This window comes from Heteronotia binoei, chromosome 21, assembly GCF_032191835.1.
Source record: "Heteronotia binoei isolate CCM8104 ecotype False Entrance Well chromosome 21, APGP_CSIRO_Hbin_v1, whole genome shotgun sequence".
In the NCBI taxonomy this organism is placed as follows: domain Eukaryota; kingdom Metazoa; phylum Chordata; class Lepidosauria; order Squamata; family Gekkonidae; genus Heteronotia; species Heteronotia binoei.
In genome coordinates, this window is record NC_083243.1 from 11,355,054 (window position 1) to 11,380,980 (window position 25,927).

General features: G+C 51.2%; 1 protein-coding gene across 1 annotated transcript; it reads left to right on the forward strand.

Annotated features, from left to right (window-relative positions):
- Nucleotides 1–542: 542 nt before the first annotated feature.
- LGALS3 (galectin 3) lies at nucleotides 543–25,280 on the forward strand. Its single transcript, XM_060261839.1, has 6 exons — nucleotides 543–662; nucleotides 16,269–16,290; nucleotides 17,589–18,035; nucleotides 20,088–20,176; nucleotides 22,274–22,442; nucleotides 24,997–25,280. The coding sequence occupies exons 2-6, from the start codon at nucleotides 16,273–16,275 to the stop codon at nucleotides 25,150–25,152; spliced, it is 879 nt and encodes a 292-aa protein (XP_060117822.1). The 5' UTR covers nucleotides 543–662; nucleotides 16,269–16,272; the 3' UTR covers nucleotides 25,153–25,280.
- The last annotated feature ends 647 nt before the right edge of the window (nucleotides 25,281–25,927 follow it).

Genomic DNA, 25,927 nt, shown 5'->3' on the forward strand with positions numbered 1-25,927 from the left:
GTGAGGTGGGTGGGGCTGAGAGGGCTCTCACAGCAGCTGCCCTTTCAAGGACAGAGTCTCAGAGCGGCCTGCAATCTCCTTTCCCTTCCTTCCCTGCAACAGACACCCTGTGAGGTGGGTGGGGCTGAGAGGGCTCTCCCAGAAGCTGCCCTTTCAAGGACAACTCCTGCGATAGCTATGGCTGACCCAAGGCCATTCCAGCAGCTGCCAACGGAGGAGTGGGGAATCATAGAATCATAAGAGTCGGAATGGACCTCTAGGGTGCAAGTGGAGGAGTGGGGAATCGAACCCGGTGCTCCCAGAGAACAGCCCGCGCGCTTCACCACCACACCAAGCTGGCTTTCTGGAATCGCCCCACCCTCTGCCAGCCGGGCTTCTTGCAGCTTTGCATTGGTTTTAAAGGTGCCCGAAGACAAAGTGGGGACCCAAACTTGCCCCAGCAAGACTACCCCGCCCCCGCGGGAGCCTCGCCCTCCCACGTAGGGAGGGGGAAGCTGCTGAGAGCCCCAGCCTGCTTTTGGGGCGGGCCAGGCGGACGGGACAAGCCGGGGGGCGGTCCCAGCCCGGGCCTCGCTTGCATAAGAGCTTGGCGGACGGCCCCACCCCAGCCAGTCGCTGCCGCCGCCGCCGCCGTTTGCTGTGTCCAAGGGAGATCCGCCCAGGTAGGGCGCCCCCCCTGCTTACCCCCTTACTCCGGGGAGGGGAGGAACGTGCCCTCCAGCATCCCTGCTTTTGGGGGGGGGGGTCGCCTTCCATGGAAGCAAAAACTGTGGGGTGGGCGCGCCAGTTTCCAGCAGGGGAACCCCTCGGGGAAGCGGATCGTCTCCAAAGCGGGGTAGATGCGGGGTAAGGCTTACCCCGGATTGCTGCTACTGCTGCCGCCGCCCCCCCCCACCGCGGTGGAGAGGATTGCTGGCCCTGGGTGGGATGGGATTTGGCACCCATAGGCGAAGATTCCTCGTGGGAGGGGCAGCGGATTCCCACCCCCTGATTGGGGGGGAGGGGCGCAAGAGAGGTAGGGTTGCCAGTCTCCAGGTAGGAATAGAATACAATCCGAGAGAGGTCGCTATAATGGATAACAGGACAAAAAATGCAAGCTAGTGACCAATTATATAGAAGTATATAGAAACCGGTCCAATTGTCCAATCATGTACATCCAAGTCCCAAAGTAGTGTGGTGACTAAGCCAATCGATTAAGTACTTGTTTCTTTCCAGTCTCCATAAGACCTGGGACCACTAACAAAAGAAAATACTATACAAAAATATCAGAAGGACATTCAGACACCGCCAACCCTCTTCCAGTGAAAAAAATATATCATACTTACATATTGATTCAATTATATCTGGAGAGCCAGTTTGGTGTAGTGGTTAAGTGTGCGGACTCTTATCTGGGAGAACCGGGTTTGATTCCTCATTCCTCCACTTGCAGCTGCTGGAATGGCCTTGGGTCAGCCATAGCTCTGGCAGAGGTTGTCCTTGAAAGGGCAGCTGGTGTGAGAGCTCTCTCAGCCCCACCCACCTCACAGGGCGTCTGTTGTGGGGGAGGAAGGGAAAGGAGATTGTAGGCCTCTCTGAGACTCTGTCCTTGGAAGGGCAGCTGCTGTGAGAGCCCTCTCCAGCCCCACCCACCTCACAGGGTGTCTGTTGTGGGGGAGGAAGGGAAAGGAGATTGTGGGCCGCTCTGAGACTCTTCGGAGTGGAGGGCGGGATATAAATCCAATATCTTCATCTACCTCACAGGGTGTCTGTTGTGGGGGAAGAAGGGAAAGGAGATTGTAGGCCGCTCTGAGCCTCTGTCCTTGGAAGGGCAGCTGCTGTGAGAGCCCTCTCCAGCCCCACCCACCTCACAGGGTGTCTGTTGTGGGGGAGGAAGGGAAAGGAGATTGTAGGCCGCTCTGAGCCTCTGTCCTTGGAAGGGCAGCTGCTATGAGAGCCCTCTCCAGCCCCACCCACCTCACAGGGCGTCTGTTGTGGGGGAGGAAGGGAAAGGAGATTGTGAGCCCCTCTGAGACTCTTCGGAGTGGAGGGCGGGATATAAATCCAATATCTTCATCTACCTCACAGGGTGTCTGTTGTGGGGGAGGAAGGGAAAGGAGATTGTGAGCCGCTCTGAGACTCTTTGGAGTGGAGGGCGGGATATAAATCCAATATCTTCTTCTTCTTCTATATAGATTCTTAACACAATTTTAAAAAAAGAGGGACGCATTATTTCCAGTGGAGGGAAGGCATTTAAAAGGTGTGCGGTCCCTTTAAATGTGATGGCCCGAACTCGCTTTGGAGATTGATGATGTTTGTCACAACCTTGCTCCTGGCTCCACCCCCAAAGTCTCCTGGCTCCACCCCCAAAGCCCCCAGATATTTCTTGAATTGGACTTGGCAACACTAAAGAGAGGGCAGGATTTTTGGGAGAGAAGAGTGGGGGTGTCTGGAGACAATTATAGTAGCTGCATTAGCCGAGTGTTCAGCGGGAGCTTCAAAGTGGGGAGATCTGCTCTTTTCTCGGGGTAACTGTGTCTCAAAAAACTCTAGGCTTACCAACCTCCAGGTGGGACCTGGAGACCTCCCGGAATCACAACGGATTTCCACATTATGGGGAGAAACTAGCACCTCTGGAGGGCAGATTCTCTGGTGTCACATTCCAGCTGAACTCCCCCTGCTCCTTGAACTCTGCCCCCTAGGGTTGCCAATCTCCAGGTGGCACCTGGAGACCTCCCACTTTTACGGCTGCTCTCCGAATGAAAGAGATCGATTTCCCTGGAGGAAATGGCTGTTTTGGAAGGTGGAATCTCTATGGCATTGCACCTAGTGGAGGTCTCTCCCCTCTCTGTACCTTGGTTTTCCCAGATTCCATCGCCAAAATCTCCCAACAATTTCTCGACCCAGAGTCGGTCACAACTAGACCTCGTGGCCACCACACCTCAAAAAAGATATCCTAGTATTGGGGAAAGTGCAGAAAAGGGCAACTGGAATAATTCAAGGGTTAGAACACTTTCTCTAGGAAGAAAAGTTAAAACGCTTGGGGCTCTTTAGCTTGGAGAAACATGGACTGCGGGGTGACATGATAGAGGTTGACAAGATTATGCATGGGATAGAGAAGGCAGAGGAAGAAGTACGTACTTTTCTCCCTATCTCACAATACGAGAACTCGTGGGCATTCGATTAAATTGCTGAGCAGTCAGGTTAGAATGGATAAAAGGAAGTCCTTCACCCAAAGGGTGATTAACATGTGGAATTCACTGCCACAGGAGGTGGTGGCGGCTACAAGCATAGACAGCTTCAAGAGGGGACTAGATAAACATCTGGAGCAGAGGTCCATCAGTGGTTATTAGCCACAGGGTATAGATGGAACTCTGTCTGGGGCAGTGATGCTCTGTATTCTTGGTGCTTGGGGGGGGGCAGCAGTGGGAGGGCTTCTAGTGTCCTGGCCCCACTGATGGACCTCCTGATGGCACCTAGGATTTTGGCCACTGTGTGACACAGAGTGTTGGACTGGATGGGCCATTGGTCTGATCCAACAGGGCTTCTCCTATGTTCTTATGTGACACAGAGTGCTGGACTGGATGGGCCATTGGCCTGATCCAACATGGCTTCTCTTATGTTCTTATGTGACACAGAGGTTGGACTGGATGAGCCATTGGCCTGATCCAACATGGCTCCTCTTATGTTCTTATGTGACACAGAATGTTGGACTGGATGGGCCACTGGCCTGATCCAACATGGCTTCTTCTCTTATGTTCTTATGTGGTTACACAGCATTGGCAGTAACAGTGGGATCAGCTTCTCTGTGTGACCTTCAGGCAGTTGCTCAGCCTAGCTTCCATTGCAAGGTTTTTGCAAAAACAGACAGCCACGTGCTGCTTTGGACGGAGCAGATGGACAAGGAGGAAGAAAAAAGCATCCCTTGCTAGAAACTGGGCCTTAAGCAGCTGGGAAAAGGCCAGCGGGGAGGGGAAAGAGACGTCATGAGTGCTGGACCAGGCTGGTTTTTTTATATACATAACATATAGAAGGGGACTGTCACAAAGAGAGGCCGGTTTCAAACGAAACTCAATCCAGAGGGTAGCCAGTTCGCTCAGCGTGGGCATGAAACACTCTCGGTTGTTGTCAAATCGGCAAAATGTAAAGTAGGGTTCAGAAAGAAATTAGATCAGCAGCTATAATAGCAGGAAGTTATACGTGCCGAGGTGGCTGAATTAATACATGCAAAAAGGGTGAGATATGCAATAGATATGCACTTTTAGTATGGACTAGGGGTGGCCAAACTTCATGTAAGAGCCAAATAAAATAAATGTCAGATGTCTGGGGAAGGGAAGGGAAGGGAAGGGAAGGGAGGAAGGAAGGAAGGAAGGAAGGAAGGAAGGAAGGAAGGAAGGAAGGAAGGAAGGAAGGAAGGAAGGAAGGAAGGAAGGAAGGAAGGAAGGAAGGAAGGGGAGAGGTGGAAAGAAAGCAACTCTAACTTAAAATGCCTTCTCCAAGTCGGCTGATGGGGCAGTGGTGGCTTCCGAGAGCCACACAATATGCTCCTGAGCCACAGTTTGGCCACTCCTGGTATGGTATGGATCCTTTTTTATATCTAACAAAGCGAGCTCACTCAATAATGCTTAGACTGGAGTAAATGTTGAAGAAAGTCCAAGTCTCGTGGCAACAAAGTTTTATGCACGCCAAAGCTTATTCCCAGAATTAGCAGGGAGAGCGGAATATAAATTTGAATAGTAAATAAAATTATGTTGTTCTGAAAGGTGCCGCTGGACTCTAACTTGGTTCTGCTGCTTCAGACTAACACAGCTGCCCACCTGGAATAAATGTTGTTGGTCTTTAAGGCGTGGCTCGATTTGCACTTTATTCAGAAAACTAGGAGACCCCGGTTCGAATCCCCGCTCTTGCCTTGGAAGCTCTCTGCTGGCCAACTCCTGCCAATCAGAGGCCTTCTAAACCTGGAGGCTCATTCCCCACTTGCAGTAAACAGCCAACCGTGGACCTTTTCTCCATAAATAGGTCCCTCCTCTTTTCAGACATCTGTGGTAGGGTTGCCAATCTCCAGGTGGGGCGGGGGATCCCCTGGTTTGGGGCCCCTCCTCCCACTTCAGGGTCATCAGAAAGCGGGGGGAGGAGGGAAATGTCTGCTGGGCACTCCGTTATGCCCTATGGAGAACAATTCCTATAGAGCAGGGGTGGCCAAACGTGACTCTTTCACACATCTTGAAGCCCCCATTGCCTCATTGGCTGGCTTGGAGAAGGCATTTGTCTCTTTAAATCACTTCACCAAGCCAAGCCAGAGGTTTCTCCGGAAGCTTGAAGAATGCATTTAAAGTTGCTTTCCTTCCTCCCTCCCTCCCTCCCTCCCTCCAACATCTGATATTCATGTCTTGCGGCTCTCTAACGTGGGGTTTATTCTATGTGGCTCTTGCATTTGTTTGGCCACCCCTGCCGTAGGGTATAACGGAGAATTGATCTGGGGCTCTGGGGTGGGAGGGCTATTTTTTTTTAGGTAGAGGCACGAAATTTTCAGCATAGCATCCGGAGCCTCCCCTCAAAACATCCTCCAAGTTTCAAAAGGATTGGACCAGGGTGTGCAATTCTATGAACCCCCAAATAAGGTGCCCTAATCTTCCATTATTTCCAATGGAGGGAAGGCATTTAAAAGGCGTGCTGTCCCTTTAAATGTGATGGCCGGAACTCCCCTTGGAGTTCAATGATGCTTGTCACAACCTTGCTCCTGGCTCCTCCCCTAATGTCTCCTGATTCCACCCCCAAAGTTCCCAGATATTTAATGAATTGGACCTGGTACCCCTAATCTGTGGCCATCAATGCATCTGGTGGCAGTGAGTTCCCCAGGCCAACCACCTGTTGCGTGAAGAGGATCTTCCTTTCGTCAGTCCTGACAGGACGCCGGAACACGACGGGATGCACGCCTTCCCAGAGGGGTGACTTTTGAGGCAGGTTTGGAAAGGGAGGAGAAGGGCAGGGTGTTGGTGCCAAAAGGGCTCATGGAAAATTGGCGTGGGTTAAAGTCTCTGTGCCAGTCAGCAGTGCACTTCAATCCGCCCTTTAAAATGCACCTGTGCGGAGAACAGATATGCGGCCGTGGATGGGCTGGGATCTGGCTTCTGAATCAGTCGGCAGGCAGCACTGGAGGAGAAATTGGCATGCGGTTGCATTTCGTTCCAACCTTCACACGTTTTGCAAGACGCTTGGGATTTCAGCCTGCTCTGTTTCAGCTGGAGGGGGAGCAAAATGAAGATGCTTCTCTCCCCTCCCCCATGCAAGCTATATGAAGGGAGGAGCTATTTTTACTTTGGGAGGAAGGGATAGCAATCCAAATTATATAGTTAAGAACATCAGAAGAGCCCTGCTGGATCAGACCAGGGAGGGTCCCTCTAGTCCAGCCTCCTGTCTCACACAGTGGCCAGCCACTTCCTCTTGAGGGCCAGCAACAGGGCAGAGAGGCCGAGGCCTTCATAAGAACATCAGAAGAGCCCTGCTGGATCAGACTAGTGAGGGCCCATCTAGTCCAGCCTCCTGTCTCACACAGAGGCCAACCAGTTCCTCTGGAGGGCCAACAGCAGGGCAGAGAGGCCAAGGCCTTCAACAGAACATCAGAAGAGTCCTGCTGGATAAGACCAGTGAGGGCCCATCTAGTCCAGCATCCTGTCTCACACAGGGGCCAGCCAGTTCCTCTGGAGGGCCAACAACAGGGCACAGAGGCCCTTCATAAGAACATCAGAAGAGCCCTGCTGGATCAGACCAGTGAGGGCCCATCTAGTCCAGCCTCCTGTCTCACACACTGGCCAACCAGTTCATCTGGAGGGCCAACAACAGGGCACAGAGGCTGAGGCCTTCATAAGAACATCAGAAGAGTCCTGCTGGATCAGACCAGTGAGGGTCCATCTAGTCCAGCATCCTGGCTCACACAGGGGCCAACCAGTTCCTCTGGAGGGCCAGCAACAGGGCAGAGAGGCTGAGGCCTTCATAAGAACATCAGAAGAGCCCTGCTGGATCAGACCAGTGAGGGTTCATCTAGTCCAGCATCCTGCCAGTTTGGTCTAGTGGTTAAGTGTGTGGACTCTTATCTGGGAGAACCGGGTTTGATTCCCCGCTCCTCCACTTGCTGGAATGGTCTTGGGTCAGCCATAGCTCTCGTAGGAGTTGTCCTTGAAAGGGCAGCTGCTGTGAGAGCCCTCTCAGCCCCACCCACCTCACAGGGTGTCTGTTGTGGGGGGAGAAGTTATAAGAGATTGTAAGCCACTCTGAATCTGCAATTCTTCTTTTAAATGCCCTCCCTGTGTTGGAAATAATGAAGAATAGGGACACCTTCTTTGGGGGCTCATAGAATTTGTCCCCCTGGTCCAATCTTTTTTAAACTTGGGAGGGTGTTTTGAGGAGAGGTATCAGATGCCATGCTGAAAATTTGGTGCCTCTCCCTCAAAAAGCAGGCCGCCCCCTTAGAGCCCCAGATACCCGCGGGTCAATTCTCTATTATACCCTATGGGAATTGGTCTCCATAGGGAATAATGGAGTGCCCAGCAGACATTCCCCCCCTTTCTGATGACCCTGAAGTGGGGGGAGGGCCTCCAAACCCCTGCCCCCAACTGAAGATTAGGCAAAGCAAGAAAAACACCACACACCAAATGTTGCAATATAAGTGCAAAACACTCTTTTACTCAACCTCTTGAAGAAGAAGATGAAGATATTGGATTTATATCCCGCCCTCCACTCCGAAGAGTCTCAGAGCGGCTCACAATCTCCTTTCCCTTCCTCCCCCACAACAGACACCCTGTGAGGTGGGTGGGGCTGAGAGGGCTCTCACAGCAGCTGCCCTTTCAAGGACAGAGTCTCAGATCAGCTCGCAATCTCCTTTCCCTTCCTCCCCCACAACAGACACCCTGTGAGGTGGGTGGGGCTGAGAGGACTCTCACAGCAGCTGCCCTTTCAAGGACAACCTCTGCCAGAGCTCTGGCTGACCCAAGGCAATGCTAGCAGGTGCAAGTGGAGGAGTGGGGACTCAAACCCGGTTCTCCCAGATAAGAGTCCGCACACTTAACCACTACACCAAACTGGCTCTGCAGTTTATCACTGTAATTCTTAAATGTCCTTCAAAGCAAATGCATACTGATAAGATATGGCTGTGAGCTGTTGCCTAAGCACGGTTCCAGAGTGTAAAAATAGCGGCCAGAGGAAGTGTAAAGGAAACATGAACTTGAACCTGGGACTTGTGTTGCTGCTACTATACCAGTCGAATTACTCTTCAAATAGGAACAGCCAGGCTATCTGCGTCTCTCAACCGAAAGACAAGAAGACAGCAGAGTTTCACACCTGGCAACATTTGAAGTTTGAGTTTCTGCTAAGGGACTGTTTGGCTTGCTTTGAAGGACATTTAAGAATCGCAGTGATAAAGTGGTTGAGTGAAAGAGTATTTCGCACTTACACTGCAGCATTTGGTGCGTAGTGTTTTTCTTGCTTTGCCTAAACTCCACGCCGCAAGTTTCCTTATTTACCACCCAACTGAGGACTGGCAACTGTATTGGCATCTCTAGGCGCCCCTGAGAACTAGCAAGGCGGAGGGGAGAGTTGAGCTGGGGTGTTCCTGCTTCAGAGATGAGCTGCTTTCACCACCTCAGGTGCCGTTCCTTTCATAGGAAGGCCGGGCCTCGCCTCTCCCCCTGAAACTGTGGCCGTCTCCCTGGAAGGCCCCTTTGTGTTCTTGTGTTGCTGGGAACCAGGTGAGGCTCTCTAATCCTCCTTGCATAGTTGCTGCATGCCAGGTGAAAGCCCTGCCCAGCCCTAGGTGGTCAAAATGATAAAAGAGAGATGCTGCCTTTGCTATGCAGGCTCACCCCGAGGGCAAACTTCTGACTCAACTCTGCTGTGTTTGCCCGAGCATCAATTCGTCAAAAGAGGAGCTCTGGGTCACACCTTGGAGGCCATTCACCCGTGCTTAGAGGTCCTCTGCCGTGACTTTTAGGGATGCCAGCCTCCAGGTGAGACTAGCAACACAACCCTAAGGTAACAAAATTACTAGGAAAAAAAGCATACACTTATTACAGTTAGAGCAGGCAAACAATACAATCAACAATACATATGAACAGGGTTCGTTCTAAGCTGAGTTAGTGTGAGCTAACTGGGTTTTCTAGTCTTCAGCTCACACGTATTTGTCTTAGCTCAGAAAAAATGGCCCCAGAGTACGCTCATTGATGCAGGAGCTCACAACATTAATGCCAGTAATCAGTTTGGTGTAGTGGGAAGAGCCAGTTTGGTGTAGTGGTGAAGTGCGCAGACTCTTATTTGGGAGAAATGGATTCGATTCCCCACTCCTCCGCTTGCAGCTGCTGGAATGGCCTTGGGTCAGCCATAGCTCTGGCAGAGGTTGTCCTTGAAAGGGGCAGCTTCTGGGAGAGTTCTCTCAGCCCCACCCACCTCACATGGTGTCTGTTGTGGGGGAGGAAGGGAAAGGAGATTGTAGGCCGCTCTGAGGCTCTGTCCTTGAAAGGGCAGCTTCCGGGAGAGTTCTCTCTGCCCCACCCACCTCACAAGGTGTCTGTTGTGGGGGAGGAAGATAAAGGAGATTGTGAGCCGCTCTGAGATTTGGAGTGGAGGGCGGGATATAAATGCAATATCTTCTTCTCATGAAGTAGAATTTTTGCTCACAAGACCACACAGTTTAAAGGGAGCATTGCATGTGAAAGAATCCATTAAAAGTCCAGTAGATTTCAACCAAGTCCTTCTCTGCAGTAGTGGTTCCAATTTCATATATCCCATGCAAAACTAGGTGCGACAGGACAGCAGGTGTGTCCGCTTCCTGTTGCAAAGATTTCCTCAGGCGACGAGATTACGAGATAGTTTCGTGACATCAGTAAAGCCATCATTCCGGTACATAAAGCTTATGAAAGACGGAACGTCTCAAAGCTTCTCTTCTTTCAGGCTAATGCTCAGATGGGTCGAGGCCTTGCATGGGATATATGAAATTGGTACCACCATTGGTACCACAGTTTGGCCACCCCTGGTCTGTGCAATGGTGGTACCAATTCCAGCAGCTGCAAGTGGAGGAGTGGGGAATCAAACCCGGTTCTTGCAGATTTATACCCCGCCCTTCTCTCTGAATCAGAGACTCGGAGCGTCTTACAATCTCCTTTTCTTCTCCCTCCACAACAGACACCCTGTGAGGCGGGTGGGGCTGAGAGGGCTCTCACAGCAGCTGCCCTTTCAAGGACAAGTCCTGCTTAGCAGACAGGTTAAAACGGATAAAAGGAAGTACTTCTTCACCCAAAGGATGATTAACATGTGGAATTCACTGCCACAGGAGGTGGTGGCGGCCACAAGCATGGCCACCTTCAAGAGGGGTTTAGATAAAAATATGGAGCAGAGGTCCATCAGTGGTTATTAGCCACAGTGTGTGTGTATATATAAAATTTTTTGCCACTGTGTGACACAGAGTGCTGGACTGGATGGGCCATTGGCCTGATCCAACATGGCTTCTCTTAGCTTCTTATGTGTGACACACAGTGTTGGACTGGATGGGCCATTGGCCTGATCCAACATGGTTTCTCTTATGTTCTTATGCAATAGCTATTGCTAACCCAAGGCCATCCCAGCAGGTGCAAGTGGGGAATCAAACCTGGTTCTCCCAGATAAGAGTCCACACACTTAACCACTACACCATACTGGCTCTCACTGCCCTGCTGGCTGGGTTGGAGAAAGCATTTATCTCTTTAAATTACTTCTCCAAGCCAAGCTAGCTGGCAGCTTGGAGAATGAATTTAAAGTTAAAAGTTGCTTTCTTTCCACCTCTCCCTCCCTGTCTTGCAGCTATCAAACATCTGATGTTCATGTCTTGTGGCTCTCAGACATCTGAGGTTTATTCTATGTTGCTCTTACCTTAAGCGAGTTTGGCTGCCCTGGCATAGAATGACATAGATTGAAATCTTCAGGATTATTATGAATGGAGTTTCCAGGGATTGGACTTTTTAATGGATTCATTCATGTGTATTGTTGATTGTACGAATCCATTAAAAAGTCCAATCTTTGAGCCCCGTGGCGCAGAGTGGTAAAGCTGCAGTACTGCAGTCGGAGTCCTCTGCCCACAACCTGAGTTCGGTCCAAGCGGAAGCTGGTTCTGGTAGCCGGCTCCAGGTTGACTCAGCCTTCCATCCTTCCGAGGTCGGTCAAACGAGTCCCCAGCTTGCTGGGGGGGAAGCGTAGAGGACTGGGGAAGGCGATGGCAAACCACTCCGTAAAAAGTCTGCCGTGAAAACGTTGTGAAAGCAACGTCACTCCAGAGTCGAAAACGACTGGTGCTTGCACAGGGGGACTACCTTTACCTTTTTATTGTTGATTGTATTGTTTGCCTATTCCAGTTGTAATGGATATATACTTTTTTCCCCCTAGTAATTTTGGTCACAGTTACCTTAGGGTCGGGTTGCTAGTTTTCCAGAGTGACCTCTCTCGTGATTTTCACCTCCAAGTGGGACCTGGGGTTCCTCAGCTATTACCAGGGGTTTCCAGACAACCAAGATCACTTTCCCTCTCAGCCTAGTCTACTTTACAAGGCTGTTGTGAGGATAAGATGAGAGGAAGCGCTCTGAAAGCGGAGTGGGGGGGGAGGCTCTTTGAAAGTAGGACGGGATAGAAGCACAAGAACCAGTTTGCTGACCACTGCGCTGGAAAGAGTTAATTGCTTTGAGGAGGTTTTTAGAAGCTTGGACTGGGGCTGTTGTAGATAACAGATTTTTTTTTTTTAATTTTTGGCAAGAGGATAGTTATTTCTTAAGGAGTATAATCTGTTGGGCATTGTTTTCCTTCGGCTTGTCTGGACTAGCCGGAGCGAAATCTCAAAAGAGCTTTATATAGAAAACAAAATGCCTTCAGGAAGAATCTGCAGAATTATCCCCAGAGGGTTCTGCTGGTGTACTGCCGCCTTTACTTTCCTAAGAACACAATCTTTTAAGGCAGAGGTCTCCAACCGGGTGCCCGTGGGCGCCATGGCAACCACTGGCCCCTTTCGTTGGCCCCTGCCAAGTGTTTCTAGAAGGTGGAGGGACCAGGTGGGGCTTTCCGCCATCAGCTTCTGATTGGTGGTTGAAGATTTGATCGGCTGAGCAGATTTTTTTTCCTAAAAAAATTGCTTCAGCAGCAGGTGCCACCCTGGCACAAGGATCTTTGTTGCGCAGCTGAAGAGAAATGGTGGCAGCCATTTTGTGGTTCCCTCTGCCTTCTGCGGCAGCCATTTTGTGGCTCCCTCTGCCTTCTGCGGCAGCCATTTTGTGGCTCTGACGCTGTGTCAGACTTTGAAAGGTACCTGCAGGCTTAAAAAAAGCAGGGGACTCCCTGCTTTCCGGCATCGTTGGAATCCCACCACTCCCTTAAATTGGCCTGGGAAAGATTTCATGGCTGAATGGAGGGCCCTCATCCCAAGCTTATAAGCCTCAGAGTTTCTATAACATCTGCCTGAGGGAAACGTGAATTGAAAATATCCATTTGCCGGCTGAAGTCAGCATTGCCAGGCTGCAGGTGGGATAGGGTTGCCAAGTCCCCCGCAGCCTCCAGTGGGGCACCTCTCCCAACGTTGCTGGTGCGATGACGTCACCCACAAGTGGCATCATCGCGCCAGCGACATCGCACGCTGGCCGCTCTAGGCAATTCTGGGGAAACTCTATGGTTTTCCTGGACGCTCGAGCATTGTACCATAGAGTTTTCCCTCCCAAAATGCTAGAGTGTCCAGGGAAACCATAGAGTTTCCCCGGAAATGCCTAGAGTGGTCGATGTGCGACGTCGCCGGCGTGATGACATCACTCGCGGGTGACGTCATTGCACTGGTGACGTCAGGGGAGGTTCCCCCTACCGGCCCAATGTTTTAACCTTTCCTCACAGGGAAAATGTTCCGACCCTTGAATCATTCTAGTTGCCCCTTTCTGCACTTTCCCCAATCTGAATCAGTAGAGGTCAGCTTTGTATGTCTTCGGGACTGTCAGGGAAGAGGCTAGAGCTCAGTGGAAGAACATCTGCTTGTCATGCGGGAGGTCTCAGGTTCAATCCCCGGCATCTCCAATTGAAAGATCTGGCAGTAGGTGATGTAAAAGATCTAAGCCGGAGACCCTGGAGAGCTGCTGCCAGTCTGAGCAGGCAATACTGACCTTGATGGACCAAGGGTCTGATTCAGTAGAAGGCACCTTCATGAGTCCTGGCGTAATTTGACGAGGACTTGTGGCTCAGTGGTAGAGCATCTGCTTGGCATGCAGAAGGTCCCAGATTCAATCCCTGGCATCTCCAGTTAAAAATTACCAGGGAGTGGGTGAAGAAGAAGAAGAAGATATTGGATTTATATCCCGCCCTCCACTCCGAAGAGTCTCAGAGCGGCTCACAATCTCCTTTCCCTTCCTCCCCCACAACAGACACCCTGTGAGGTAGATGAAGATATTGGATTTATATCCCGCCCTCCACTCCGAAGAGTCTCTGAGCGGCTCACAATCTCCTTTCCCTTCCTCCCCCACAACAGACACCCTGAGAGGTAGATGAAGATATTGGATTTATATCCCGCCCTCCACTCCGAAGAGTCTCAGAGCGATTCACAAACTCCTTTCCCTTCCTACCCCACAACAGACACCCTGTGAGGTAGATGAAGATATTGGATTTATATCCCGCCCTCCACTCCGAAGAGTCTCTGAGCGGCTCACAATCTCCTTTCCCTTCCTCCCCCACAACAGACACCCTGTGAGGTGGGTGGGGCTGGAGAGGGCTCTCACAGCAGCTGCCCTTTCAAGGGCAACCTCTGCCAGAGCTATGGCTGACCCAAGGCCATGCTAGCAGGTGCAAGCGGAGGAGTGGGGAATCAATCCCGGTTCTCCCAGATAAGAGTCCGCACACTTAACCACTACACCAAACTGGCTCTCCAGTGATGAGAAAGACCTCGTCTTATAACCTTTTCGAGCTGCTGTCAGTCTGAGTAGACAATATTGGCCGTGTTGGACCAAAAGGTCTGATTCAGTAGAACAGGGGTGCCCAAGGGTAGCTCTCCAGAGGTTTTCTGCCTACAACTCCCATCAGCCCCAGCCAGCATGGCCAATGGCTAGGGCTGATGGGAGTTGCAGGCAAAAAAACATCTGGAGAGCTACCGTTGGCCACCCCTGCAGTAGAAGGTAGCTTTGTGTCTGTGATTTGTTAAAGCCAAAACGTTCCATGATTCACATACAACCGGTATTATTTGGCAAATAAAGGCTCTTAGAAGTGGGAAAGAGTAAATCAGGGAAAGAACCCTTCCTTCGTGGCTGTGAGAAAAATCTGGACTCTGTTTGCTTTGAACAGCGGGCCTGTGTTTTTGGAAGGAGGGTTCCATGGCAATTCCTCTGAATGCGAGGGGTGTGTTATTTGCATTCGTGTGCGTCTAAAGCTTTCAGCGGAGTTTGTGGTTTTGACGGAGGCCAGGCCTCCTCAATGCCTGAGGTGCCCCGCTGAAATCTCTTGACAGAACAGCACTGTTTGGGTGTGCGTGTGAGGAGAAAATGGAATTATGCTCTCCCGCCATTTTGCTTGGGGATGACTCATCCTACAGTGAACTTGCAAAATAAGCAGAAGGAAATTAATCGGCAGCACGTTTGAGCTGCTCTGACCGAAATAGGCTGCAGTCACAGTTGTTGTTCGCGTTGGCATGTGGGGCAGGGGATCCCCCGGTTTGGAGGCCCTCCCCTCACTTCATCAGAAAGCGGGGGAGGGGGGGACAGAATGTCCACTGGGCACTCCATTATTCCCTATGGAGAGTGATTCCCATAGGAAATAATGGAGAATTAATCCATGAGTATCGGGGGGGGGAGGGGAGCTGGTTTTTTTTGAGGTAGAGGTGCCAAATTTGCAGCATAGCATCCAGTGCCCCTCCTCAAAACACCCTCCAAGTTTCAAAAGGATTGGACCAGGAGGTCCAAATCTATGAGCTCCCAAAGAAGGCGCCCCTATTGTTTCCAAAGGAGGGAAGGCATTTAAAAGGTGTGCAGTCCCTTTAAATGTGATGGCTGGAACTCCCTTTGGAGTTAAATTATGCTTGCTCCTGGCTCCACCCCCCAATGTCTCCTGGCTCCACCCCCAAAGTCTCCTGGCTCCACCCCCAAAGTCCCCAGATATTTCTTGAATTGGACAGCTTTGGCAGCTCTGTGTTCTTGATACTCATGGGAAACAACTATTGCTATGCAAACCCCGCTCCATGCAAATAACACTTTTCCAGCAATGCAAACCGCTGGAGTCTCTCCTTCCTCTCCTTCCATCTTAGTAGCAACAGATGCCTTTTATTATGGAGGGTGGGGCTCTCTGTTGCTTCATGTGAAACTGCCTTGCTGTGAGTCAGACCCTGCTGGTTCCTCTGGCCTGGCACCATCTCTGCGGAGCGAGCGTCTTTTGCATCTGCCTGAGACTCTTTTAACGGGAGGTTCTTGCAAAAACATGTGACGCCGTCTTCTTCTCTGTCAGATCACTCGTCTGTCTGACTTAATACTGGGGCGGCCAAATTTGCTTCATATAAGAGCCACATAGAATAAATGTCCGATGTTTGAGAGTCACAAGACAGGGAGGGAAGGAGGGAGGCAAGTAGATGGTGGCGGGAAGAGGGAGGGAGAGGTGGAAAGGAAGCAACTTTAAATGCACCCTCCAAGCTGCCGACTGGTTGAGACATGCCTTCTGCAGGCTGGCTGACAGGGCAGTGGGGGCTTTGAGATGTCCAGCTGGCAGCGATCTGTTCTCCTGGAGAAAATGGAAAATATAAGAAACCACCAATCAACAATCTCAGTGTGTGTGCATGCATTCAATTTAGTGCAAGTATAAGACAAAATAATACAAAGGAACACTAGGAAAATAACCTCCCCCAATCAATACACTACAGCGTTTTCTCACAGGCAACAGCCTTTACATAGTCCGTAACTTAGTGTTGTAGGGTGGAGTCCTTAGTAGTTCCCCTCGTGATGTTGCAAAGGAGAGAATAAGAAACCGTATAGAAAGGATAAGGAGAGAATAAGGAACCGTATAAGGAGAGAATAAGGAACCGTATAGAAAGGAGTTCTCACGGTTTCGTTTGTTCGGTCCTTTGTCAGCCTCTTCTCTCACCGTTTCATGGAGCCACAGTAATTTTATTTCAAACACAGATCAACGCATGCTCTAAAACTCTGCTGCCATCTTGCTCCAACCTCTCAGTAAGTCAATAAAAGACTATTTCCTGAATGGCCTGGTGTTGATCACGGAACTGTTGGGGACGTGGCACTAATCCGTTTTTGTCTTCTGCTTCTTTTTTGTTCCAGGAAGATGTCTGACGGTTTTTCGGTAAGTGTCTGTTTTGGAAGGACAGGGGCTCTTGGGATGCTGACTGCATGTTTGTTTGTTTGTTTAAAGAAGTCGAGGTTTTCTTTTTCAGGGAGATAGGGGAGAGCACATGGCTCAACTCGGGCTGCACCTCTGTGTGATTTAGAAGCCTTTAGGCCAGGGGTGTCAAACATGCGGCCCGGGGGCAGAATCAGGCCCTGGAGGGCTCCTATCAGGCCCCCGAGCAACTGGCTGTCATCTGCTTCCTTCTCCCTCTCTCTTGGTTCCTTCTGCATCACGGCTTGCTTTGCCAGGCTTGCTCAATCGCACAGGAGCTACAGAGCAAAGCCTCTATTTTCTCCATTGGCTGAGGCTCCTTCCTTGGGGAGGAAGGAGGGAGGCAGAGCTTGCTTTGCCAGGATCTCTCAATTGCACAGCAGAGCTACTGAGCCAAGCCAAGCCTCTCTTCCTTCTATTGGCTAAGGCTCCTCCCCCTCCTGGTCCTCTGGAGAAGGAAGAACCAACTTCTTCCCTGACCCAACTCCCTGAATCCCAGGGGAGAGATACAAAGAAAGCACCTTTAAGACCAACGAGTGTTAACATTTTAAGCATGTTCTACGTTGTTTTTAAAAAATTAATTGTGTTTGTCTGTGCCCTCTGCTACCTAAAATAGGTCCGGACATGGCCCGGCCCAACAAGGTCTCATGTATGTCAGATTCAGCCCTCATAACAAATAAATTCAGCACCCCGCCTTAGGGAGTCCTGGGCTCAGTTTTGACGGTATAGAAAGGAACAGCCAGAGGACGTTTTGCAGAAAAATAGGTGGTGGAGCTCATTAGCATAACTCATTAGCATATGCTGCCCCCCACACCAGCCAAAAGCAACCCGATGCAAGAAAAGAGAGCCCCGGGAGAGCAAAGCCTGCTTGGGCTGGCTAGAGATCCAGCCAGCCTAAGCAGGCCTCGCTCACCTGGGGCTCTCCTTGGCCATCTCCCCGCAGTCAAAAGGACAGCAAGACACCCCCCACCCAAAATCATGTCAGAAGTGGAGAAAGGGTGGGGGGTGCTTCTCCAGGGGTTGATGAGGGCTGCTGGGGGCGTGGCAAAGCCCCTGGGGGCTGGCTGCCTGGCTGCCCGCTCTCCTAATCCAGGGATTGTGATGCAGCTGTGCCTACTGTTCAGTGGGCAAGGAGCTGCGCTTCTGTGAGCTTCTGCTGAATTCAAGGCCTGGGTCCAGCCATTCTGGCCCAGGCATTTTACACTGTTGACTGATGGGAAATGAACGGACATGAATGAAATTGCTTTTTGTCTCTTGCACAGCTCTCCGATGCCATCTCCGGGTCTAACAACCAGAACCCAAATGCACCACCTGCTTCTTGGGGAAACCAGCCTGGGGCATACCCTGGCGCACCAGGTGGATACCCCGGCGCACCTGGAGCATACCCCGGAGCACCTGGAGCGTACCCCGGAGCACCTGGAGCGTACCCCGGAGCACCTGGAGCGTACCCCGGAGCACCTGGGGCATACCCCGGAGCACCTGGGACATACCCCGGAGCACCTGGGACATGCCCTGGAGGACCCGGAGTATACCCTGCAGTACCGGGATCTTTCCCTGCGTATCCTGGAGGGCCACCCGCACCGCGCTCGACCGAGTCCTCATCTGGGACCTTTCCTTCCGACACATCAGGAATGTATCCTACCCCTGGGCAGCCGTCGGGTGGTGGCGCACAGCCCAATGCCCCACAGATTGCACCTTCTGCCCCGTTGGTGAGAAGCCGCTCTCTCCATCTCTCTAGAAGGGGTTAGAAATGCTGTCCGAGAGGTCCCCGGGTGTCGTAGGCACTCCGACACTATTCTTGACGCCCACTGAGTGGTTTTAGAAGGTGGGAGGGTCCAGGTGGGGCTTTTGCCGAGCAGGGCTTCTGATTGGCCACTGAAGATCTCATTGGCGAGGCAGATTAAGATAATGCTACCGCCCCAGCTTTTGTTGTATTCTCTCTCGCTGCTCTTTCCTAGTGTGTGTTTTTCAGACTTACCCCTGCAGTTGAGCTTCCTGAGGGTGTTTGGTTGTACCTCCTGCAGCAGCCACTAGGGGGCCCTGCCCACCACCCGGTTTCAGAATTCCAGAAGTGCCCACAAGCTCAACAAGGCTAGGGACCCCCGCACAAGCACAAACAATACAGCTGGATTAAATTACGTTATGACAATTTTGGCCGTGCAGCAGCGTGCCTGGCGCTGGTGGCCCAGTGGAACAGAGTTTTAAGTACCGATCCAGCCCAAGCCGCCAGATTGCTAGTGAATTCCCATGTAGGGCTGTCAGGTTCAATTCAAAAAATATTTGGGGACTTTGGGAGTGGAGCCGGGAGCAAGGCTGTGACAAGCACGATCGAACTCCAAAGCCGGTTTGGCGTAGTGGTGAAGTGTGCGGACTCTTATCTGGGAGAACCGGGTTTGATTCCCCACTCCTCCACTTGCACCTGCTGGAATGGCCTTGGGTCAGCCATAGCTCTGGCAGAGGTTGTCCTTGAAAGGGCAGTTTCTGTCAGAGCTCTCTCAGCCCCACCTACCTCACAGGGTGTCTGTTGTTGGGTGAGAAGATATAGGAGATTGTAGGCCACTCTGATTCAGAGAGAAGGGCGGAGTATAAATCTGCAGTCTTCTTCTTCTGAACTGGGTTTGATTCCCCACTCCTCCACTTGCAGCTGCTGGAATGGCCTTGGGTCAGCTGTAGCTCTTGCAGAGCTGTCCTTGAAAGGTCAGTTTCTGTCAGAGCTCTCTCAGCCCCACCTACCTCACAGGGTGTTGTTGGGGGAGAAGATATAGGAGATTGTAGGCCACTCTGATTCAGAGAGAAGGGCAGAGTATAAATCTGCAGTCTTCTTCTTCTTCAAAGGGAGTTCTGGCCATCACACTTAACGGGACTGCACACCTTTACCTTTTATAAATGGAACACACTGACTGGGGCAGTGTTGCTTTGTATTCTTGGTGCTTGTGGGGGGGCACAGTGGGAGGGCTTCTGGAGTTCTGGCCCCACTGAGGGACCTCCTGATGGCAGCTGGGTTTTGGCTACTGTGTGACACAGAATGTTGGACTGGATGGGCCATTGGCCTGATCCAACCTGGAGAGCCAGTTTGGTGTAGTGGTGAAGAGCGCAGACTCTTATCTGGGAGAACTGGGGTTTGATTCCCCACTCCTCCACTTGCAGCTGCTGGAATGGCCTTGGGTCAGCCGTAGCTCTTGCAGAGGTTGTCCTTGAAAGGGCAGCTGCTGTGAGAGCCCTCTCCAGCCCCACCCACCTCGCAGGGTGTCTGTTGTGGGGAGGGGGAAGGGAAAGCAGATTGCAGGAGGGCAGGGAGAAAGGCAGCTTTGGTGGGGGAGAAAGAAGCAGCAGGAGGAAGCGGGAACTAGCATAAGTGGGATTTCCCCTTCCCCTGTGAGTTGCTCATGGTTCCCAACTTGTGCAATGCTAATTGTTCACTACATTGATCTAAGTTGTTAGAACAGGAGTTATTTTAATCAGGGCTTTTTTTGAGCAGGAACGCACAGGAACACAGTTCCGGCTGGCTTCGTGTCAGGCTTAATATGCATATGAGTCCCTGCTGGGGCTTATCTACAAAAAAAAGAGCCTTTTACGAAACAGTGGTGACATCAGGGGGTGTGGCCTGATACGCAAATGAGCTCCTGCTGGGTTTTCCCCCACAAACAAAGCCCTGATTTTAATAACCAAGCACGCAGGCGACGTGCGAGTTGAAATCCTCAGCCGTGAGCTTAGAGACAGCTCTCTTCCGCGTGCAAATAAAATCTGTTTTGCTTTTGCAGAAAGTCCCCTGTGAGATTCCATTACAGTCAGGGTTGATGCCTCGCTTGTTAATAACCATAGTCGGGACGGTGAATCCGAGACCCAACAGGTATGGACGCAAAGAAGAAGCCGTATCAGGTGGTTCCTGTAAAAGGAGACGGCAGCTGTGGTGGGGTGAGACGGGGAGTTTGGATCACTGTCCCGCATTCTGTCTGCCATTGCGGGATATTTTCTTCCCCGTTCCTGGTAGCAAGCAGATGCTGACAGGTGTGGCTGCTGAGAGCCTGCCCTGGGAAGGTCAAGGAATGAATTGGATAAATGAGAGGAAACTCTCTTGGCAATAACCCAGCGTTGTGCCTCTCTGGTCCCTCTTTCTGTACCCTTTAAATCAGGGCTGGGGAACCTTTTTTCTGTCAAGGGCCATTTGGATATTTATAACATCATTTGCAGGGCCCGCAAATGATACTTTACTTTATAAATCGAATAAAGTAAAGTATCATTTGCGGGCCCTGCAAAATTATCAACTTAAAAAACAGTGGGAGAACAATTCAGGTCGGCAAAATTAATGCAAATAATTGTTTTTCTGTTTGATGTCATGTGGGGAGAGCCTAATTTAGTGCGCGTGCGCACACACACCAGGCTGCTGCCCTAGGCAAATTCCTTGGTACAGGCATATTAGACCGTATCCCCTAATATTAGTATATTAGGTCACACACTTATTAGCATATTAGGCCACACCATCTGGGATAATCACGTGCAAATTGAACTGGTGGCAGCTGGCTCCCACCCCCCACCCCTGCCACCCCTCCCTCCCTTCAGCTGCTCACAGCAGACCTTTAAAGGCATACCCCAGCAGCAGTCCTTCACAATGCCCATGAGAGGGGGAGAGAGGGAGGGAGGGGGAGAGAGAGGGAGGGAGGAAGAGGGAAAGAGAGAGAGGGGGGAGGGAGGGAGAGAGGGGAATAGAGAGGGAGGGGGAGAGAGATGGAGGGGAAGAGGGAGGGGGACAGGGAGAGAGAGGGAGAGGGGAGGGAGGAAGACGGAGAGAGGAGAAGAGGGAGAGGGGAAGAGGGAGGGAGGGGGATGGAGAGGGAGAGAGGGGAAGAGGGAGAGAGAAGCTCGGCCCAGCAAGCCCCAAGGGCTAAACCAAGTGATCTCAAGGGCTGTAAACGGCCCTCGGGCCTGATGTTCCCCACCCCTGCTTTAAATTTATTGGAAAATGTCGCTGTTCCTTTGAGTAGAGGAGCATCCTTACAGACCGTGTAAGCAATGGCACCACCTGCTGGTGGCTAATGAAACAACCACACAAGTTCCCACATTGTGATTTTCTTTGTGTGATCTGGTCTGCCTTTCTCGGGGACTCAAAAGTGGATCACGCAGAGGGAATTAACCCAGTTGACAGGAGGGGATATTCAACAATCAATGTATTAGGGGTATAGAAATCTGGAGTCACCGGAATGAAACTGAAACGTGTGTGTATGTTAAAGGGAGTGAAGGTAGTCCCCTGTGCAAGCACCAGTCGTTTTCGACTGGGGTGACGTTGCTTTCACAACGTTTTCACAGCAGGCTTTTTACGGGGTGGTTTGCCATTGCCTTCCCCAGTCATTGACACTTAGTAAAATGTAAAGAGGCTGCTTTGCTCTTCCGGAACATGGGGTTTGTGACATGGGTGGAATTCTAGCAGGAGCTCTTTTGCATATTAGGCCATGCCCCCGAAGAGCATACGAGGCTCTTTTTCGTAAGCTCTTGGAGGACTGGCTACATCAGGGGGTGTGTGGCCTAATAGGCAAAAGAGCTCCTGCTAGAATTCCACCTTACAAGGCTCTTTTTCGTAAGCTCTTGGAGGACTGGCTACATCAGGGAGTGTGTGGCCTAATGTGCAATGGAGCTCCTGCTAGAATCCTACCTTATAAGGCTCTTTTTCGTAAGCTCTTGGAGGACTGGCTACATCAGGGGTGTGTGGCCTAATAGGCAAAAGAGCTCCTGCTAGAATTCCACCTTACAAGGCTCTTTTTCGTAAGCTCTTGGAGGATTGGCTACATCAGGGAGTGTGTGGCCTAATGTGCAATGGAGCTCCTGCTAGAATCCTACCTTATAAGGCTCTTTTTCGTAAGCTCTTGGAGGACTGGCTACATCAGGGGTGTGTGGCCTAATAGGCAAAGGAGCTCCTGTCAGGTGATGAGCATTCTCTTGCTGCCCCTTCCAGATTCACGGTGGACTTGAAGAAAGGAAATGACATCGCCTTACACATTAACCCCCGCTTCAACGAGGATGGCAGGAAAGTCATTGTGTGCAACACCATGCTCCACAACAACTGGGGGAAGGAAGACCGCACAGCCCCCCGGTTCCCTTTCGAGGCCGGGAAACCTTTCAAGGTAATTCTAAAAAGAAAACCTTCTCCTTCCACCCACAAACCTGGCCTTCCTCCAGAAACCTTGAAAGTGGCATGAACGCTTCTCCCTTCCCCTGTATCCACACCACAGTTCTGTAAGGTAGGGGGTGCAGGACTAGCCCAACGTTCCCCAGTGAGCTGAGAGGCGGTTTGATCCTGTGTCTCCTAAATTTTGCATTGACACACAGTCCCCTACACGATCCCCTGAGAGCCAGCTTGGTGTACTGGTGAAGTGTGCAGACTCCTGTCTGGGAGAACCGGGTTTGGTTTCCTCACTCCTCCACTTGCAGCTGCTGGAATGGCCTTGGGTCAGCCATAGCTCCCGCAGAGGTTGTCCTCGAAAGGGCAGCTTCTGGGAGAGCTCTCTCAGCCCCGTTAAGCTCACAGGGTTTCTGTTGTGTGTGTGTCTGGAGGGGAAGGTAAAAGAGATTGTGAGCCACTCTGAGATTCAGGATGAAGGGTGGGGCATAAATTCAATATCTTAAAGAGCCAGTTTGGTGTCGTGGTGAAGTGTGCGGACTCTTATCTGGGAAAATCGGGTTTGATTCCCCACTCCTCCACTTGCAGCTGCTGGAATGGCCTTGGGTCAGCCAGAGCTCTCTGATCTGGGAGAACCGGGTTTGATTCCCCACTCCTTCACTTGCAGCTGCTGGAATGGCCTTGGGTTAGCCATAGCTCTCGCAGAGGTTGTCCTCGAAAGGGCAGCTTCTGGGAGAGCTCTCTCAGCCCCGTTGAGCTCACAGGGTGTCTGTTGTGTGTGTGGAGGGGAAGGTAAAAGAGATTTTGAGCCGCTCTGAGATTCAGGATGAAGGGTGGGGCATAAATTCAATATCTTAAAGAGCCAGTTTGGTGTCGTGCTGAAGTGTGCGGACTCTTATGTGGGAAAATTGGGTTTGATTTCCCACTCCTCCACTTGCAGCTGCTGGAATGGCCTTGGGTCAGCCATAGCTCTGACAGGAGTTGTCCTTGAAAGGGCAGCTACTGTCAGAGCTCTCTCAGCCCCACCTACCTCACAGGGTGTCTGTTGTGTGTGTGTGTGGGGGGGAAGGTAAAGGAGATTGTGACCACTCTAAGATTCAGAGTATAGGGCAGGATATAAATCCAATATCTTCTTTTTCTTCTTTCACAACCCCACTTGCCTCTGTGATGTTTTGGGAATGGTCAAGCCAAGATGACAGCGGTTTATCCGTCTACACAGCGGCCATTTCTCACCCCCCCCCCCCCAAAAAAAAACCCCCAACCCAACAGCACACACACTTGGTGCTATTATTTTAGAAAATCTGGCAAATTTTATATTGCTATATGGATTATACGTATCACCTTACTTTTCTTTCAAAATGTCGCTAATTGCTTTCGTTGCGAAGACATAAGGGGAAAGGCATATATTCACCACCTAAGGGCTCTAGAGACTTTGAAAGGAATTAACAGAACCAGCAACATTTATTGTTATAATGGTATAATGCAGGGGTGGCCAAGCTTGCTTGATGTAAGAACCACATCGAATAAATGCCAGATGTCTGAGAGCCGAAAAACCTGGAAGGGAGGGAGGAAGATGTGGAGAGGTAGAAAGAAAACAACTTTAATTGCATTCTCCATGTTGCCGGCTGGCTTGGAGAAGTGATTTAGAGAGACAAATGCCTTCTCCAAGCTGGCCGACAGGGCAGTGAGGGCTTCAAGAGCCACACACGATGTGCAAGAGATGCAAGACAGGAGGGAGGAAGGAAGGAAGGAGGGGAGGGAGGGAGGAAGGAAGGGAGGGAGGGAGGAAGGGAAAGGGAGCAAGGAAAGGAAGGAGGAAGGAAGGAAGGGGTGGGAGGAGAGAGGGAGAGGTGGAAATGGCTGGGAGAAGTGATTTAAAGAGACAAATGGGATCCAGGAAACTGGGCAAAGGAGGCTCTGGCTCTTTCCTTCCTTCCCCAGGGGACCAGGAGGGGGAGGAGCCTCAGCCAATAGAAGGAAGAGGGGCTTGGCTCAGTAGCTCTGCTGTACAATTGAGGGAGCCTTCTCCAAACTGGTTGATGGGACGGTGGGGCCTTTGAGAGCCTCACAATGTGTGAATGAGCCACATGTGGCTCCCGAGCCACAGTTTGGCCACCCCTGGTATGACAGGAAATTGATTTTATTTAAAAACTTGGCTTGGGGAAGGGCCACTACTGGAGGGGCTGGGCGGGGGGGGGGGGGTGCGGGTAAGCCCTGTCCTGTGGCAACCCTGTATCAGCAACGGGGAAAGCCGCACAAGGCAGGGGAGGGACAGTGGCTCAGTGGCAGAGCATCTGCTTGGGAAGCAGAAGGTCCCAGGTTCAATCCCCGGCATCTCCCAAAAAGGGTCCAGGCAAATAGGTGTGAAAAACCTCAGCTTGAAACCCTGGAGAGCCGCTGCCAGTCTGAGAAGACAATACTGACTTTGATGGACCGAAGGTCTGATTCAGTATAAGGCAGCTTCATATGTTCATATGTTCCTGTGTGGAAGCGTAGATGCACGGCGCCTGCAGAATCTTGGTATTTTAACCCCCAGCATTCTGGCTTTCTTCCCCCAGATCCAGATCTTGTGCGAAGCCGATTGCCTGAAGGTTGCCGTCAACGACGCCCACCTGATGCAGTATAACCACCGCGTCCGAGAGCTGAACCAGATCACCAAGCTGTGTGTGGCTGGCGACATCACCCTCACCAGCATCACCCCTACCATGATTTAATTTCAGGCTCGCCCCACAGCTTTATGCTCGGTCGACGTGTTTAAATCCGCTTTCTTGCAAAGGCTCCCGGGGCCCCTTGAAGTTTGTAGGCAACCGTCATAAATAAATGAGGGTCGAGCCAAACAAAAGCCGGCTGTGCTGTGTTCTGTTCGTGGCTATCTAAGCAGAGTGCTGGCTGCCACTGGTCCTTCTTAAGTTTCTAGTCCTCATGAGTGTGAAGGGTCAAGAAGGTGAAACGGATAAAAGGAAGTACTTCTTCACCCAAGGGGTGATTAACATGTGGAATTCACTGCCACAGGAGGTGGTGGCAGCCACAAGCATGGCCACCTTCAAGAGGGGTTTAGATAAAAATATGGAGCACAGGTCTATCAGTGGCTATTAGCCACAGTGTGTGTGTATATATAAATTTTTTTGCCACTGTGTGACACAAAGTGTTGGACTGGATGGGCCGTTGGCCTGATCCAACATGGCTTCTCTTATGTTCTTATGTTCTTATGTGAATGCAAGGAGCGAGGAACTCGAGAGCCGGGGCACAGGGCTAGAGAGCAAAGGGATGAATGCCCAGCAGGAAATTTCTTGTGTGTTTGTGACTTGCGGAGACACTAGAAATTCATGACCTCCAAGCCAGTTTGGTGTAGGGGTTAAATGTGCACTTTTACTGGGAGAACCGGGTTTGACCCCCCCCCACTCCTCCACATACACCTGCTGATGTGACCTTGGGGCAGCCCCAAGTTCTCTCAAGGCTGTTCTGCTCAAGAGCAGTTTTTGTCAGAGC